The sequence below is a fragment of the Phacochoerus africanus genome, chromosome 1 (assembly GCF_016906955.1).
Source record: "Phacochoerus africanus isolate WHEZ1 chromosome 1, ROS_Pafr_v1, whole genome shotgun sequence".
Taxonomy (NCBI): Eukaryota; Metazoa; Chordata; class Mammalia; order Artiodactyla; family Suidae; genus Phacochoerus; species Phacochoerus africanus.
In genome coordinates, this window is record NC_062544.1 from 141,454,629 (window position 1) to 141,471,840 (window position 17,212).

Below are 17,212 nucleotides of genomic sequence, written 5' to 3' on the forward strand. Positions count from 1 at the left end.
GTCTCATGCCTTACCTCACAGGTTGTGAGATTTACTTCTTTATTTCTGGTACATTTACATTTGATAAGATAAACACAGTTTAAGAAGCAGCTGCCACAGGCTTTGCAGAAAAAAAAAAAAAAATCCACCTGTATCTATCCTTTCAGTAAACAGTGTGTGAGGAAGTCCGGTGCCAAATGTGACTTTTTTTTGTTTTTCTTTTTTTAACCATTTTAAAAAATCAAAGTATAGTTAATTCACAATGTTGTGTTAGTTTCAAGTATAAAGCAAAGTGATGCAGTTATACATAAATACATATATATACACACACACATATACACATATTCTTTTTCAGATTCTTTCCCATAATAGGTTATTACAAGATATTGAATATAGTTTCCTGTGCTATACAGTAGGTCCTTGTTGTTTATTTTATATATAGTTATATATTAATCCAAAATTCCAAACTTAACTGTTTACTAATATTAATATTAACTTAAAAGTGTCAAAGGAATCCCTTTGCCCTTTTGTTCCTGTTAGGTATTGGGCAAGAATTCTTGCCGTGCCTCAGTTTGCTCACTAGCAAAATGGGAATAACAATGGTATCTACCTCCTAGGATGATTGCGAGGTACCTGTCACAGAGTCAGTTCTGAATATATAGTACCTGATAGTTCTTATTCTCCCAAGCCTGGATCTTGAGGTCCACCTGTAGGTAATGTCAGTTTATTGACCACCTGAGTGCAGCACCTGGACAGGTGCATGGAGGGTTAGGGTAACTCATCAGAGTAACAAGGAAGACTTAAGACTTAATTTCCTTCCCCTTGTGTATCATAGCCACGGGATATCAGGGGCTGACGGAACAGACAAGTTATTCCTCTACCTCCAATAATCCTGGTGGAAGATTTGTGCACCTCCTAGGAGTATTGTAGAAACTACATCTGTTAAGAAATGCAAAAGGGGATGTTGGCAGTTGGCAGTGACATCCCATACTAGTCTTACCTTTCTCCAGGGATTGGGCAGTCTTTTATATGCCCTTCCATCTTTTCTTACAGCCCATTGAGTTGGGAAGCCTTGATTTACTCTCCCTGGTCTAGACTTACTGTGAGATGCTACCCATCTAGATCTTGAGTCTTTCCATCCCCTTCACAAGAATTAAGAATAGAGTGCTTAGAAATCTGAGGTGGAAATCCATAGCAGCCAGCTTTTTTCAAATGAATTGACCAACCCATTATGTGGTCACCTATTAAATTGAGCAGTTTTTCTTGCTCAAGAGTATCCTTTCTTAGCCCCACCTTCGTGTCAGGGCATATTCAGACTGTAGTTGTTTAGTCCCTTTACCTGGAATTAGACCCCTTCCTGCTAAGAGATGGCAGAGTGCCATTCCTAGGTGATGGTGCACTTGACCTTATCCAGGCTGTGTTGGGGGAAAAAAAATTCTTCTACTCTTCTCTCTACTTCTACTCCCTTTGCTTCTCCTTCTTTTCTAATTATTCCCTGCCTTGGGCACTTCTGCGATTCTCCGGCTTCCCAGGCAGCTCAGTTGTGGGAGGGGTGTTTGACACATATTTTATGTGACCGGGAGAGGAGTGGTAGAGATTCAGAGACATGCAGACACTCACCTTATTCTCTTGGTGGTTTTCAGCTCTTGCATTTGAAAAGCAACAAATACCTAACTGTGAATAAGAGGCTGCCAGCGCTGCTGGAGAAGAATGCCATGAGAGTGACATTGGATGAGGCTGGAAACGAGGGGTCCTGGTTTTACATTCAGCCATTCTACAAGCTGAGATCCATCGGAGACAGTGTGAGTGCACATCTCCCGCCTGGGGTGTGCCCAGTGCCATGCCTCCCACCATAACTGTGGGTTGGAGTTAACCAGGAGAATTTTAAAGTTGGAGCCAGCCAGAGGTTTATCCTGGATGAGGAGAAGGGAATCACTATGGAAACCAGTGTTTGGGAAATAGGGAAATTTGGAGAGAAGTGTGACCTAAATACGGTAGCTCTGTTTTTCCTACTGGGCTTCTGAAAAAAACCATATGAGCGGCCCATTACCTCAGTAACTTTACCGCAAAAGCAGCTACGATATGCTAAAGTCCTGGGAGTCTCCTTTCCTTCTAGATCAGTGGTGGAAGAGAAATGCTTCTGTATTTAGGATATAAAGTTAGCAAAGAAGGGTGGAATAGAAGTAGATAGAGCTGGGGAGGAGAGTGGATTTTAGGATTATTTTCACTTGTTCCTTTGTCAATAATCCTGCAGGCTCTTCCTTCCATTTCAGTGACTGTGGTTGGTCCTGAGCTTTGCCCCTGTCCTGAGGGGTCCTTAAGTTATAAAGCCACTGAAATCCTTGCCAGGGCAACTTCTAGCACAGTGCTGAGATTTATTGGTTACCTTAGTAAGTCATTCTGTGGGCATATTTGTACCAGTGAATGTGTTTAAATGCTGTCAGCTGTATTTCCAACCTTGTTAATATTCTGAAATAGTTGTTTTCTGCTAAAGGAGACATGAATTAAAACATATGAAATTTTGTCAAAACATTAGTCTTAACCTGAAACTGCATTTTGACATTTTTAAAAATATTTAAGCACATAAGCTTTGAGTAGTTTAACCTTGTTTTAGTTTATATGTTTGTGTGCATGTTATAGTATATACAATATACCTCAAGCATTTAGTACTAGGCCATCTTCCTTGCAGTTGATGTACAGAAAATATTGATCATCAGCTGAGTATAGAGGAACACGTCCAGTAAAGCTTAGGTTTCACCTAAAGGGTTGCATTTTTTGACTTATTTAACTTATATACATACATTTGGAGTCAGAGAAAGTTTAGTTGTATGTGTTCCCCAAATTGATCAAACTGAAAATAGATGGGTTTTACATCTTAGGAAATCATCATTTCCATTCTTCTTCCTTTGACTCCCATAGCAAAAGACAAGGATGCTTTGTTCTAATTGTCATTTTCAGCAAGTCCTTGGCTTTCCTCTCCTTTAAGTGTATCTGTTTAGCTGTGCCTTAGTTGAGAAAGTAAGATGAACTTGAATACTTATCCTTATAGATAGTACTTTTCAAGTATAGATACTCATCTACTCATGGACCAAGAGATCAATTGACTAGCTTGTGGCTATCACTTTAGAAAGTGGAATAGAATAAACAGTGTCAAGCTGTGTTAAACATAGTGGGGATAAGATTAGAGGGGTGACCTTTGTTTTAGATAAATATTGCTATCTCTGTCTCTACTTACATACACATATATACATGTAAATATGTATGGCTGTATGTATGATGGGGTCATAATAGAAAATATATTTCCTTTTTTTTTTTTTAAATCAGGGCCGCATTCGCGTCATACGGAAATTCCCAGGCCAGGGGTCAAATTGGAGCTGCAGCTGCCGGCCTAGGCCACAGCCATAGCAACTAGGGATCTGAGCCACAACCGTGACCTACACCACAGCTCATGGCAATGCTGGATCCTTAACTGACTGAGTGAGGCCAGGGATCGAACCCACATCCTCATGAATACTAGTTGGATTCGTTTCTGCTGTGCCACAGTGGAACTCTGAAAATATATTTCTTAATGTGACTTGTCAAAAAAGAATAAAAGTCTTTGCTTCAGAAATATAAATTTATAGCTTTATTCTTTCAAAGATAAAGACTTACTTTATTCTGCTTCTACTCCTAAAATTAGTTATAGCTTATTTATACAAATTCCTTAACTGAATCTAACAGAGATAAAAATGTTTTCTTCCTGCTCTGGACTGACTTGGAAAACATCTTTGGATAGTTGATGACAGTTGTGGGCAAAAATTCACCCTTAGCCTTGTAAAGATCACCCCCTCCTGGCCAGGGTCAGGCTTTTAGAAATATTCAGTTGTGCCGTATCCTTCCACCTGCTAGAAGCTGGGCCTTCTGATCTGCAGGCTCCTATGGCTCCTTCCAGAACTAGCCGCTGGTCATTCTGTAGTCCTGACAAATTCTGTGACAAGCTCTATGGGTCCTTTCCTTTCCAGGTGGTGATAGGTGACAAGGTTGTTCTGAACCCAGTGAATGCCGGCCAGCCCCTCCATGCCAGCAGCCATCAGCTGGTGGATAACCCAGGCTGCAACGAGGTGAGAAAAATCAAGCTGTGGCTTGTGGGCAGGCATGTGCTCCAGGAGCAGGCCTTCCTGGGGCCAGAATATGTGGGTGCTCAAAGTGGCTTGAGTAGTGACTCGCGGCAGGGTGCCCATTCTGCAGTTGAGGGAACCAAGACCCTGAGCCAGGCCTGCCACCTAAGGTTGTGTGAGCCTGTGCAGTAGGTGGGAGCAGTGAGTCACCTCAGGGCTCAGTTTGATAAACTTTGTATAACTGGGGGATTGTTTCCTAACATCTTAAACCAGAAAAGGGCCGCATTTACTAAATTTGGCCAGAGGATCACCCTTTTCTGATTGGTCTCCCTAAAGAGAGGGCCTTTTGCTAATTCCTAGGAAGGGGACCCTACTGGCCATCACCAGCCTTATGAGGTGCTAATCTTGTGTTTGGCAATACTTCTACTTAACCTCTTAATTGGCAATTATAGGACATAAGGACTGTAACTTGACTGTGACATAAATATTTGCCTAATGGTTGAGTATACAAGCTCTGGAATCAGATAAGAATTCAAATCCCAAATCTGCCATTCCCCGCCTCTGTGACTGGAGGTTTGTTACATTCTCCCTGTGCATCAGTTTTCCTATCTCAGAAATGGGTGTGATGGTTATTGCTCTTTGTTAGGGTGTTGCTGAGGATTAAATGTATTAGTGAATGTTAGTACTGAGCCCAGTGCCTGGCATGAATTTTATGTACAGTGGCTGCTACCCTTAGGGATCACTAACATTTTAGAATGTTTACATGGGACTTTTTTGGAGGGCTGGGGGTGCTTTGTAGCTGAACCCATTTTATAAATGCTTATTTTCATTGGGTCTTTGCTTTCTGGCTATAGAACAAGAGACTTGGGGGGAAAAAAAGATGTTATTCCAGGAGGGGACACATCAGTCTTTAGGTTTGGAGGGCCCAGCCTTGCTTCTTGGGCAGAAATGGGACATTTGGGGGCTGGAAGACAGAGTTGTTGAGTAAGTGCAAAAATAACTCTGATTTGTTTCCCAGGTCAATTCCGTCAACTGCAATACAAGCTGGAAAATAGTCCTTTTCATGAAATGGAGTGATAACAAAGATGACATATTAAAGGGAGTAAGTTTTATACTTTACGGTCCGGGCAGCACTTGGCTCTTCTTTAGGTCTCTTTTAAATGCATTGTCCTTAATTCCTCTATTTGTGGATTTTTAGGGTGACGTGGTGAGGCTGTTCCATGCCGAACAGGAGAAGTTCCTCACCTGTGATGAGCACAGGAAGAAGCAGCATGTCTTCCTGAGAACCACTGGCCGGCAGTCAGCCACATCTGCCACGAGTTCCAAAGCCCTGTGGGAGGTGGAGGTAAGGGATGGGCGGGCCACGCAAGAAGAAAGGATTCCACTTACAGGAATAAATCATATCCTGATCCTTAAATCCACCTTGGGTTCCAAAAATGGGTTGGGGCAACTTAAAGAAACAAGCGTATCATGCCCTTTCAGAAGGATGCTGGATGTTCTTGGGGAGGAAAATAATAGCTACTTTGGAAGTGAACTCCCAGTGGATGTCAGAATTTTCTCTCTCTGGTCATCTAATCATCTCTTGCTTCTGTTTTCTTTTTTGTGCTTGCTAAGGTATTTGTCATAACAAATGTATGTAATCAAGTGCCTAACCCACATGGTAGGTAGGTGACTGCACATTGGTGACAGGATGGAGAGATGCTGGATGGTAAAGGTGATAAGAGCCACGTGCCTTGTCCTCTAGTGGTTTGGATGAAGGAGGGAGAGTTTGAGTTTGGGCAAGGGATGAGGGAATATTTCCTGGAGGAGTTAGCTTCTGAGCTGGTACTGAGATCCAGGATGACCTGGGTTTCAGAAGGAAGAGATGAATGGAGTCAGTCACCTTGTATAAGTTACTGGCATGGAAACATGAGGCAACATTGGGTTAGAACAGTAACTTAGCTTGGTGAGGTGCAGGGGATCATCATGGGACATAAAACAGAAACTGTTTGAGGAGACCAGAGCTTGAAGCGCAGTATATCCAGGCTGTAGAGTGTTGGGCCTGACTTTGTAAACCATGAAAGTATTCCATATGTCAGAACCCTGCAGAAGTCATGGCGACTGACTTTAAGAACCTTAAAAGCAAGTATCATATCCTATTCACACATAAATTGATAGAAATAAATTAAACATGTCAACCTTTGGGGGAGGATTTCTGAGCTACGGACTCCTAAAATTTGGGGTACTTCACTCAGAAGTCCATTTCAGAACATCTTCTATTTTTTTCTTCTGAGGAGAAATAGCTGTCTATTTTTGGACTCCCTAAAAAACTGTTGCCTGTCAGTTTTCCCTCTGAATACTCTAGGAAAACATGGCATGTCTTCCTTTTGTATTTAGTCCTTGAAGATTTTAGAAACTTCAGTGCCCCTTCAAAATTAAAGAAGGAAGGCAACACCATGTATTTTATACTTACGGTCCTGATTTGAGGTTTATATTATACATCTTGAGCTTTTTGCTTGTTTTACATAGTGCCCTGTCTTTTCACATGTGACGTTAGAACCTCACAATAATGTATAGTTGAATCTTAAACATGCTGGTGTTAGGGGCACTGACCCTCCACATGCTCAAAAATCCAAGTACGACCAACAACCCTCTGTATTCACAGTTCTCTGCATCGGTGGTTTCAACCAATCACGTAGCACCATAGTATTCAATATTGGAAAGAAACCACGTGATAGTGGACCTGTGTAGTTCAGCTGTGGGTTCTTCATGAGTCATCTGTACTTTTATTTCCCTCTTCCTGTCCTTTGTGGTGTTACTCTATTGCTTTTTACTTTTATGTATGTTGTAAATTCCATGGTGCGTTTTTATTTATTTTGCCTGGTTTAAGGAGTTACTTGTTTTTTAAAAACATGGAAACACAAGAGGACAGGCTTCTTTTACACACATCATTATTGTTTCCAGCCCTTCATTCCTTGGTATGGATTTGGATTTTCATCTGGAATGATTTTCCTTCAGGCTAAACAGCTTCTTTATCATTTCTTACAATGCAGGTCTGCCAGTCACCACTGCTATCAGCTCTCATTTGTAGATGAGAAAATATCTTTATATTGGTCTGTGAAAATATCTTTATTTCACCTTCATTTAAAAAATCAGTTTATTTTCCTTTTTTAACCTAACAGCCTCATTGAGATACAATTCATATATCATACAATTCACACATTTAAATTGTATCATTCTCAGTGGGTTTTAGTACATCCAAAAGGAACCCTGGACCTGTAGAAATCATGCTCATTTCTTTTCAAACTTGCCCCCTCTTCACCTCTGGGTCACCACTAGTCCACTTTATGTCTTTATAGATTTGCCTGTGTTGGACATTTCATATAAATGGTATCATACAATATGTGGTTCTTTGTGTCTGACGTCTGACCTAGCACCAAGTTTTTAGAGTTCATCCATATTGCCACACATATTTGCACTTCCTTTCTTTTTGTTGTTACATTTCATTATACGGATATAACATTTTATTTATTATTCATTGGCATTGGGGTTGCTTTTTTTTTTGGTTGTGAGTAATGCTGCTGTGAACATTTGGATTTAAGTTTCTTTGAGGACATGTTTCATTTCTCTTGGGAGTGGAATTGTGAGTCGCACGGTAACTGTTTAACCTTTTGACAAAATGCTGGACTGCCTTCTAAAGTGATTACACTGTTTTATGTTCCCACTTGGAGTATATTAAAGGTTCTGATTTCTACATATGACCTCCATTTATGAAAGATATTTTTGTTTAGTATAGAATTTTATGTAATTTTCGTAGTTGAAGCTATTCTTGTTATCTTGCATGCATTGTTTTCTGATGTGAATTCAGTGATTTCCTTTGTTCCCTGAATGTAGTGTCTCTTTTTTTTCTTAGCTGTTTCTTAGATTTTTCTTTTTATTTCTGGTTTACATTAACCTAATTATGATGTGTCTTGATGGATCTATGAGTGTGTATGTATGTATATTTATCCTACTTGGAATTCACTGAGTTTCTTGAAATTTTTGTGGCTAAGTATCAAAATGGGAAAATTTGGGGTCACTATTTCTCACATATTTTTTCAGCCCCTACCAACCCACATAGACATACTGGATCATTTGATACTCTCTTTGGCCACACTTTCCTGATTCTTGCCTGTCTATTGCTTTATGATAGTAGGGGCTATGTTATTGAGTATCTGGATTCTGTTGCCTTCCTTTAAAGAGTACTGAGTTTTGTTTTGTCAGACAAAGAAAATTACCTGTGAATCAATTTGATCCTTTGAAGGTTTGCTTTAAAGCTTAAGACAAGTGTATTGTAGCTTTTTTTTTTTTTTCTTAAGGGCTGGATTATCTCTACTACTAGAGCGTGACCTTTTGACATCTCTACTGAATGCCCCAGTTGTTCCGAGAGTCTTTGCTTTGTCTTGTTGCAGTCAAAACACCGTCAGGTCCTGTGTGAATTCCAGATTGTTGAGTGTATGACTAACCTCTCATTTTTTTACCTGGCCTTGTGTGTGGGGGGGTCTTGCTTTACACATACACAGCTTAGTATTCAGCCAAAGATTCAAGGAGGCCCCTGTGGAGCTTTCTGGAGCTTTTTTCCCTTGAGAGATCTATATTCTGCCCTGATAAACTCCAGCCACTTCAGTGTCCTTATATCCTGACGTATCTCCCCAGCGGAACGAGACGGGTGTCTTCTGCTTGAGTACTCCTTCCCATAGCTGCCGTCTGACCTCCCAGCTGAAAGCTGGAGCAACCATGGAGATCACCTTGTTTCCCTTTCCTCCGAGGTCACAGTTGTGTACTCCCTGTTGTCCAACATCTGAACACAGTTGTTTTTTTATTTTATTCTGCTTTGTCTTTGTCTATGGAAAGTTCATATATATTGTATAGTGTCTATTTATGGCACCAACTCCCAGTGCCAATTATTCCATCATAAGCAGAAGCTACAGTTATATTTATTTTATAGTAAATTGGTCCAGACACCATAAGTGTCAAGTGTCAAAGCACAGGCTTGTGGATGTGTTACAGTACACGGTTTCATGGATAGACAGCTGGTACAGTTTTCCATGAGATTCTTTTTGGTTGATTTTGCCCTTTTGTGGATGAGTTCTGGAACCTTGATTTCTTCCTTGTGGTTAAGGCAAATCACCTGAAAATGATCGAACTTTGTAATACAACGGTTTCATGTTAATTGGGGGACCCTATTTATTCTTTGGAGAAACATTGCTTAGCACTACTTAAGATGCTTGTAAGGGGTTTGTTGGCAGATAATGATTTTTCTTCACCTGGTAAATATCTCTCCTAAACTATGACTCCCTTGTGATATCTCAGATTCAGTGTTGTCCTTATTGGGGCTGACATTGCTTCCACTCCTACTGATGGTTTATCCTTTTGCAGGTGGTCCAACACGATCCATGTCGGGGTGGAGCTGGATATTGGAACAGCCTCTTCCGTTTCAAGCATCTTGCTACAGGGCATTACTTAGCAGCAGAGGTAAGTGGTAGCCCTGTGGTTTTTCTCTTTCAAGGGCGATGCACCCCCCTTTCCTCACTTACCTATAGCCAGCCATTGGGTAGTTACAGGCTTAGGGTGATGCTCAGTCCCCTAGCTTTTCCTTCTGCTTTTCTGTTTCTTTCTGACTCATTTCCCTGCTTTACAGATAAGAAGAGACAAAAATGATTAACACATTTTGTATTTGATAGGGATTCTGCTGAAGATGTGGGGAGAAGGTCAGTTAGAAAATACCACTGTCTTGGGAATGTAACGTCCAGTGTGCTAACTGTAGTTAATAACACTGTCCTGTATACATTTGGCCCTTGAACGACGTGAGTTTGAACTGCATGGGTCCAGTTACAAAAGTGGGATTTTTCAATAGTAAAGGCAATGCTGCATGGTCTGTGGTTGGTTGAATCCAAGTGTCCAGGAGACACTACAGGTGTGGAGGAGCCACAGATTTGGAGTGCCAGCTCTAAACTGTACTCAGATTGACTCCCAAATGACTCAAGGGTCAACTGTGTTTCAAAGTCACTAAGAGAATAAATCTTTAAAAAAAGAAAACATTACTAATCTAGGTTTTAGGATTATCTTTCCATTTTGCTCTTGTGTACTGCTTCCCCCACATCTTATTTACCAAACCTGATCTCAGCATGAATGACCAAGACTTGGAGGTAGTGAAATATGGTATGTGAATCTGGAAGCATTAAAGCACATCAAGAATTAGATAATTTTATAAATCCTGCTTATTCAGAGCATTAGTAGAATAGACAAGGTCTTGGAGTTCCCATTGTGGCTCAGCCGTAATGAACCTAACTCGTATCCATGAGGATGCAGGTTCAATTCCTGGCCCCGTTCAGTGGGTTAAGGATCTGGCATTGCCGTGAGCTGTGGTGTAGGTTGCAGATGCAGCTTGGATCTGGCATTGCTGTGGCTGTGGTGTAGGCCAGCAGCTGCAGCTCAGATTCAGCCCCTAGCCTGGAGACATCCATATGTCATGAGTGTGCCCCTAAAAAAGGGAAAAAAAAAGAAAAAAAAAAGAATAGGTAGGGTCTTTTATTTACAGGAATGCCAGAAATATAGGAAATGTATTTTAAATATCTGTGAAGTGTTTTTGAGGAAAGCCTAAGACTCAACACTGAAGGATGGGAGGAATTTCCCTCTTAATTTTTGTATTAAATTGGGGAGCCATCTCACTGTGTGACAGATGTTGAGTTGTACTCTGATCTCCTGGAAGATGTACAATGCATATTCATGTGGGATTCTAGCCATACATCAAAAGACACCTTCTGTTGTCTGGTACCCCAGTGAGACTGCTCAGAGATTTTGAAGGTGGTGCATGGGTGTCAGGACTGCTTCTGCACCTGACCCCAAGGAGGACCGAATCCAAATGTTCCACCTCTCCCCACTCCCCCACCCCTGGGATGCCTGACACTTCTATGAACTGCTGATTTCAAAATAAAGAAGAGCAGAAGATCAAGACTAAGTTGAAAGTTAAAATGGAGCCCTAGAAAATTATGGACCCTGGTAACCTGCAGTGAGAAATGTCAATTACGTTGGTTGCCAAACATCAACGTTGGTTGCCAAACATCAACGGTGGTTGCCTTATCTGTTATGTTCTAGGGTGAATGTAGCTCTTGCTGGAAGCCAAATGATTTTTACTTCTCAGTGGAAATGAGCAGGATTATCAATGACTGGACACTGATCTTTTATTTATTTCAGGCTTTTAACTGTTGCTTTGCTAGTGGATTCTTTGTGCTCCTCTGTCTACACTTGAGAGCCGTCTATCGGGTGCTGGTAGATTGTTCCTTGTGTGTTGTACCCGTGTGAACTGTGTTGTGGTTGTGGCATGCTGGTTTTGTGAACAGAGGGAAGGGACAAGTCCTTAGCTGTCCAAAGATGTTTGCAGGCCTTGAAGCCTTGAAGTCTGCTGCAGGTGGGGCCGAGTCCATGAGAAAGCAATGGATGTTTTAATTTCCTAATGATTCTTTTTCATCAGGTAGACCCTGACTTTGAGGAAGAATGCCTGGAGTTTCAGCCCTCAGTAAGTATGGGCAAGAGCCTTCTTGTCTTCATCTGGTAGGGTGAGGCCATGTGATCTGCAACCCCGTATCAGAAATGTGGTCACTACGTGCTGGGGAAGGGAAACCCTTACAACTGCCTTAAAAACAGGGTCTTGCTCTGTGCTTCCCTCAAGGGAAGTCATATTGCCTTGTCCTGATTGGTCCAAAAGACTGCCAGTCATGAGGCTCTTTGTGCTTAGTCAAGGGATCTCTCCAAGTTGCAGGGTATCTCTTGGAATATGCTAGGTTGGACACAGTGACAGTCCCTGTAGGAATCAGCTTTTACAAATGAACCTCTTACTGCTGTTGACCTGAATCTATGACTCCCTCAGATTTTTTTCAGTGAGTGTGTGAGGTGGATACTGTCATTTAGACTGTGGAGTAACACATGAGGCATGACCTCTGGTTAGACACTCAATTGTCTAATCTTCTGTCCCTGCTTTCTGCTAAGTTAGAAATAGATTTTATATCATGGTTTGGAATTTTAATGCCAGCTGGATCTTTTTTGGGAGGGCATATTGCCCATGAACGCTGATATGGAAGCCCTTGGGGGTTCAGGTGTCCACAGTTACAGGTTGACCAGGGCAGTGGTTGTGTTACAGGGACATGATGGGTGTAAGAGATGCTGTTCTTTTGTGGAGTGCTTGGTTCTGGTCTAGGATTAGCAGAACAAAAATCTAAACAGTTGCTGCCGTCTTTGACATTGTGTGTGTCTGTGATCATCTTGATGGTGAATATGGTAGGTGGTTTTGAGGGTTTTGTTTTTAGTAAAATTTTGACAGAATTGGGCATTAACATTTCATTAATATTAATGAAAGGAGTTGGGGGTGAAGATAGCACAGAATGTAATTGTCTTTGTAAGTGCAAGGAAGTCCTGCAGTAGTTACAAACCTTCTAGTTATGTTTGGGTAGAATATTAACTTTGGAAGAAACACAGGTAAGTTTTTGCTGAGGGCGTCCTGCCATTAGTTCCTGGACTTGCTGGGGGAATTCATCTCCTCTTCACCCCCTTGGGGGGCACAGAGGGGCCTGGGCCCTCCTTCCCAGCCCTTCATCCTCTCCTAGAGCCCATTTTGAAAGCTGACCTTCTACAGTCACTGTGGCTCAGAAAACACTGGCCTGGTCCAGCCTTCTGCCAGCATGTGGGGAAATATTTGCACGTCGTCCCTGCATAGCTTTCACTGGTTATTATTTGAACCCTCACCCTGGAAGGGGCCTTAGTTTTCTTGAGATAGTTTCTTCGTGCCCCTTTTTTATTTTGAGAGCAGGGCTACCTTTGTGTAACCTGCGTCCTTGGTATTGGTGCTGCTGTCTGAGGTGGCACAGAACCAGTCTCCCTCTGAGATGACTTTGGAAGGAGAACCGTGGCTTCTTTCACTGAGAGCTGATATCCAAGTGAACCTTGAGCTCTGTGGAAACAGGACTGCTTTCCTGGGCTGATCACATGCAGAGAACGACAGGCATTTGTGGTGCAAGAGGAAGAATATAGTGATCAAAAGTAGGGCTGGAGAGGAGTTCCTGCTGTGGCTCAGCAGGTTAAGAACCTGACATAGTGTCTGTGAGGATGCAGGTTCGATCCCTAGCCTTGCTCAGTGGGTTAAGGATCTGGTATCACCACAAGCTGTGGTGTGGTGTGTTGTAGGTTGCAAATGTGGCTTGGATCTGGTGTTTCTGTAGCTGTGACTGTGGTGTAGGCCGGCAACTACAGCTCTGATTCTAACCCTAGCCTGGGAACTTCCATAAGCTGCACCTGTGGCCATAAGAAAAATAGTAGAGAGGAAGGGAAAGAGAGAGAGACAGACCTGGGTTTTGATAGCTGTGTGACTGGATGAGTCCCTCTCTGAGACTGAATTCCCTCATCTTTAGATGTGGATGATATGCTCGTTGTGAGGACCAAGTGAGATGTGCAAATGAAGTGCCTAGCCCACAGCAAGTGCTTCACGCATGGCATTTTTGTAAGTGGCCAAGGATGATCCCCATTTTCAATGCCTTTCTGTTCACTCGTTCAACTCGCTGCACAGCAGTGGCACAAAGGAATTAGGCCAGGTCTTGGACAGGTGAGGAAGAAGAGTGGTCTGGGAGTTCAGTCATTTTTCTGCTCCTCCAGGCTTCTCCAGGTCAGGGCTGTGCCACGAGCCATAGGCATGGCTACCCATCTGGACTGTGTGGTTAGGGCTCTTCAGGATGTTGCTTGGGTGGTGGTCCTCAGTGGAGGACAGGTGTGGGTCTGGCCTTACCCCACACCCTCTTGGCCAGCAGCGCAGCTCCGGCCTTTGCAGGGAAGGTATTGGCCTTGGAGGCCCTGCCCTCTCCCCTCTTCCTGGTGGGAAACTCCGGAGTCTGGGCGAGGAAGCCTCTCATTCTGCTCTGCTCATGGGTCATGTATTCCCTGAGTCTGGCATGCAGGAATGTGGTTTTGCCTGTGAGCCCACTTGCTTTGTCGTTCTCACCCTTCTAAATGCAGCAGTGCCCTTAGCCAGGGGCTTGGTGCCTGAGGGAGAGGGTAGCCTGCTGAGGCTGCTCTGGCCTGGGCCTTGTGCACATGAGCCTGTCCTCCCACTAGGTGGCAAACACCGACTGCACAAGGGAGGATGGGAGGTGCCTTCCCAGGTCATGGTCCAGATGCCCGGAGTTGTCGCTTTTTTTCCTCGTATGTGTGGCAGCTCTGAAGTGTAATTGGAAACCTGTGGCCGAGCCCTATGTCTCACACCAGAACCGAGTCAGGGTTTATTTGGAAAGTGGTGGGTGGAACCCTTTGCAGGTAATGGTGGTTAGAAGACCACAGATTCTGGTCGAAGTGCTTTTTCCTGAACTGAGCTCATGGAGTTGTTCTGGCGCTCTCTAGTTGATTCTTACGTTAATGTAGATAGAATAATGAATCCAGGGTTTGTGTAACTAGAGAATCCAAGGTATTAGAGAAGGGAGTGTGAGAGAGGGGGAGACAGAGATTGGGGTATTCAAAAAAATTATTTGTATTTTCTTTTCCTTCCTTCCCTCTCTCCCTTCCTCCCTCCCTCCCTCCCTCCCTTCCTTTTTTTAACAGACAAAGTTTGGGGCTGCTGACAATCTGAAAAAGCAGACTCTTGCCTGAAATCCTAGAACTCTGGCCCCTGCAGTGAAATTCTCTCACACCCTCTCCTTTGCCTGTTAGATTTGGTTTGTCTCCACTCCATTTGGAAAGGAAGCAGGGCCTCAGCCTAAGCAAAGCAAGTTAGAGACAAGGAAAATGTGATTTTCCTAGTAGATGCAGGTGGATGTTGTCATCTTGCAAGGATATTGAACATTCAAAATAATCCCATGTAGAGTCACAGGGCAGAGAGTGACCTTGCAGAGCCTATGAGAGCAGGCACTGGGCTAAGCACATTGCTTCAATCTTCTTAGTCATATGGCCTTTGGAGACCAGAATGTGCTTTTACAGTTTCTGGGGAAAGCTTTCGTCATTGTTCCTCAGTCTTCACTGTCCGAGATGTTCCTCAGTCTCAGCCAAATCCTGCACGTAGCAGGAGAGGCTCTTTTCCCCCGAATTATTATCGGCAGCAGCCCTCTTTGACGAATTAGGAACATTTTTTTTCAGGGTTAGTCTGACTTGTCAAATGTTTTTCTTGGCCACATGGGGATAGCAGCTTACGAACACTTGGATTCAGGTTTATTTCATTTTATTTTTTTCTCCTGGGAGGTAGTCATACTGTTCTTGCTAGACAGTTACACTGTAGGTTAACACAATGGCCCGGGACCAAACCCACAGAGTAAGTTTCCTCCACATGCTCCTCCACCACCCCTGACCCCCAACTGCACAGGGATGTGTCAGCTATAGCCCCCGCCCCCGACAACGATTATCGTACCCCACGTTGTTCAGGCATTTTTATTGCAGTACAAGGAGTAGAGTGTAAATATTCTTGGTGTGAGCGGCCACCTCTCATCTCTTATGACTGGTCTGAACCTGTGGTTCTTTTCCTGCCAACCGCCACCATTCACTCTTGTTTCTTCCCTGTTCCTGTGGACTGTGCAGTCATGGCAGTGAGTGAAGGGCTTGGCACACAGAATCCTTGACTTGATGACTTTTCCTCCTCAGGTGGACCCAGACCAGGATGCCTCCCGCAGCAGGTTGCGAAACGCCCAAGAAAAGATGGTGTACTCTCTGGTCTCTGTGCCTGAAGGCAATGACATCTCCTCCATTTTTGAGCTAGACCCCACTACCCTCCGTGGAGGGGACAGCCTCGTCCCAAGGTATGATTGCAGAGTGCCTTATCCCATCAGGGCTGGTATAGGCAGCCTCGCTGGGTCTCTTGGAATTCAAAACACCACTGCCTTTCTTGGAGTTTATGTATAGGATTTGGTAAATGATTTGGTCTGGCTGCCTGTTGAAGTGGCATCTGATTTTTTTTTTTTTTTTTTTATGGCTCGTCAGTTAAAAGTTCTCAGTGGTTGGTTGAGAAGTGCTGTGTTGTAAACCAACTATAATGGAAAAAAGAAAAATCATTTGAAAAAAATAAAATAAATAAAAGTAAAAAAAAAAGAAGTGCTGTGTTTAGGTAAACAAGCCAAACATTAAGCTCAAGTAGCTTGAGATTTCTAGTTTCCTTTACTCTCTTGCTCGTTCCCAAACCTGAGAGCTCTCCTGGTCAATCCAATAAACAATTGGGAATAAATTCTAGAAAATGCAACATTTGAAATTTACTCAGTGGATAGTAAATTTTATTAATGGTATTGAGAAATCAGATCAGTCTTCTTTGGTTGTTCTGTTAAGTTTAACTCTTAGTTTTGTTGCCTAAGGATGCATTTCTAGGGGGGGAAAGACTGGACTATAAATGGGACAAAAGCTCACTCTTAACAAAATCACCAAAAATATGAATAGCGGTCAACACCTGTTGAGTGCTGACTCCATGCCATTTATAATGCTGAATACTTGTGTCATATGATTTCATCTTCGCCAAAACTCCTGTGAGATAGGTATTATGATTTGTCCCATATTACAGAGAAACCATGGCTCAGAGACTTCAGGGAACGTAACACATGTACGAGTGCCATTGCAGAGCCCCAAATCTTACACATTTGAGACAGATGGGGTTGTTCTGGCAGTTCTGACACTTCAGCACGGCCATGGTTAGTGAAGTCTCACTGGCACTGGTTGGTGTTACAATGGCCCCTCTCTAAGGGTTCCTTTATGTTTCATTACTCATGTATGTCATTGCTATTTCCCTACTCAGCCAGAGCCTGCCCGTGAAAGTACTCACTGCAGCTTGAGTAGTGTCAGAATTAGAGGGGGACCTTCTCTTATGCTGGGTCCTCTTTCTGCTCCTCTCAGAGTGATAAACGCAAAGCAGTGACCACAGAGAAGAGAACCTTATCAGGAAGTTCTCTTCTGTGTGAATCATGCAGTGATTGTAAGCCCTTGAGAATCTGGGGAAAATTAGAGATATTATCCTATTAAATCCCAAGTATGTGCACAGCTTTCGCAACCTCCAGGTTTGTGGCTTTAAAAACCAACAGATACTGGATATATAATTCATGTATCATACAATTCACTTATTTCAAGGGCTCAATCCATTGGTTTTCAGTAGATGAGCAGAGTTGGGTAAC

The 17,212-nt window shown here is 42.9% G+C and overlaps 1 protein-coding gene across 7 annotated transcripts in view; it reads left to right on the top strand.

Moving 5' to 3' along the window:
• Positions 1-17,212, top strand: part of ITPR1 (inositol 1,4,5-trisphosphate receptor type 1) — a 331,954-nt gene that overhangs the window by 129,879 nt on the left and 184,863 nt on the right. For 6 of the 7 annotated variants that reach the window (XM_047779506.1, XM_047779541.1, XM_047779548.1 and 3 more), the window contains exons 7-13: positions 1,623-1,781; positions 3,981-4,079; positions 5,095-5,178; positions 5,275-5,421; positions 9,474-9,569; positions 11,569-11,613; positions 15,705-15,859. In XM_047779506.1, the coding sequence (XP_047635462.1) occupies positions 1,623-1,781; positions 3,981-4,079; positions 5,095-5,178; positions 5,275-5,421; positions 9,474-9,569; positions 11,569-11,613; positions 15,705-15,859 (785 nt within the window). The remainder of the gene's footprint in view (positions 1-1,622; positions 1,782-3,980; positions 4,080-5,094; positions 5,179-5,274; positions 5,422-9,473; positions 9,570-11,568; positions 11,614-15,704; positions 15,860-17,212) is intronic. The other variant, XM_047779516.1, reaches the window with a different exon arrangement.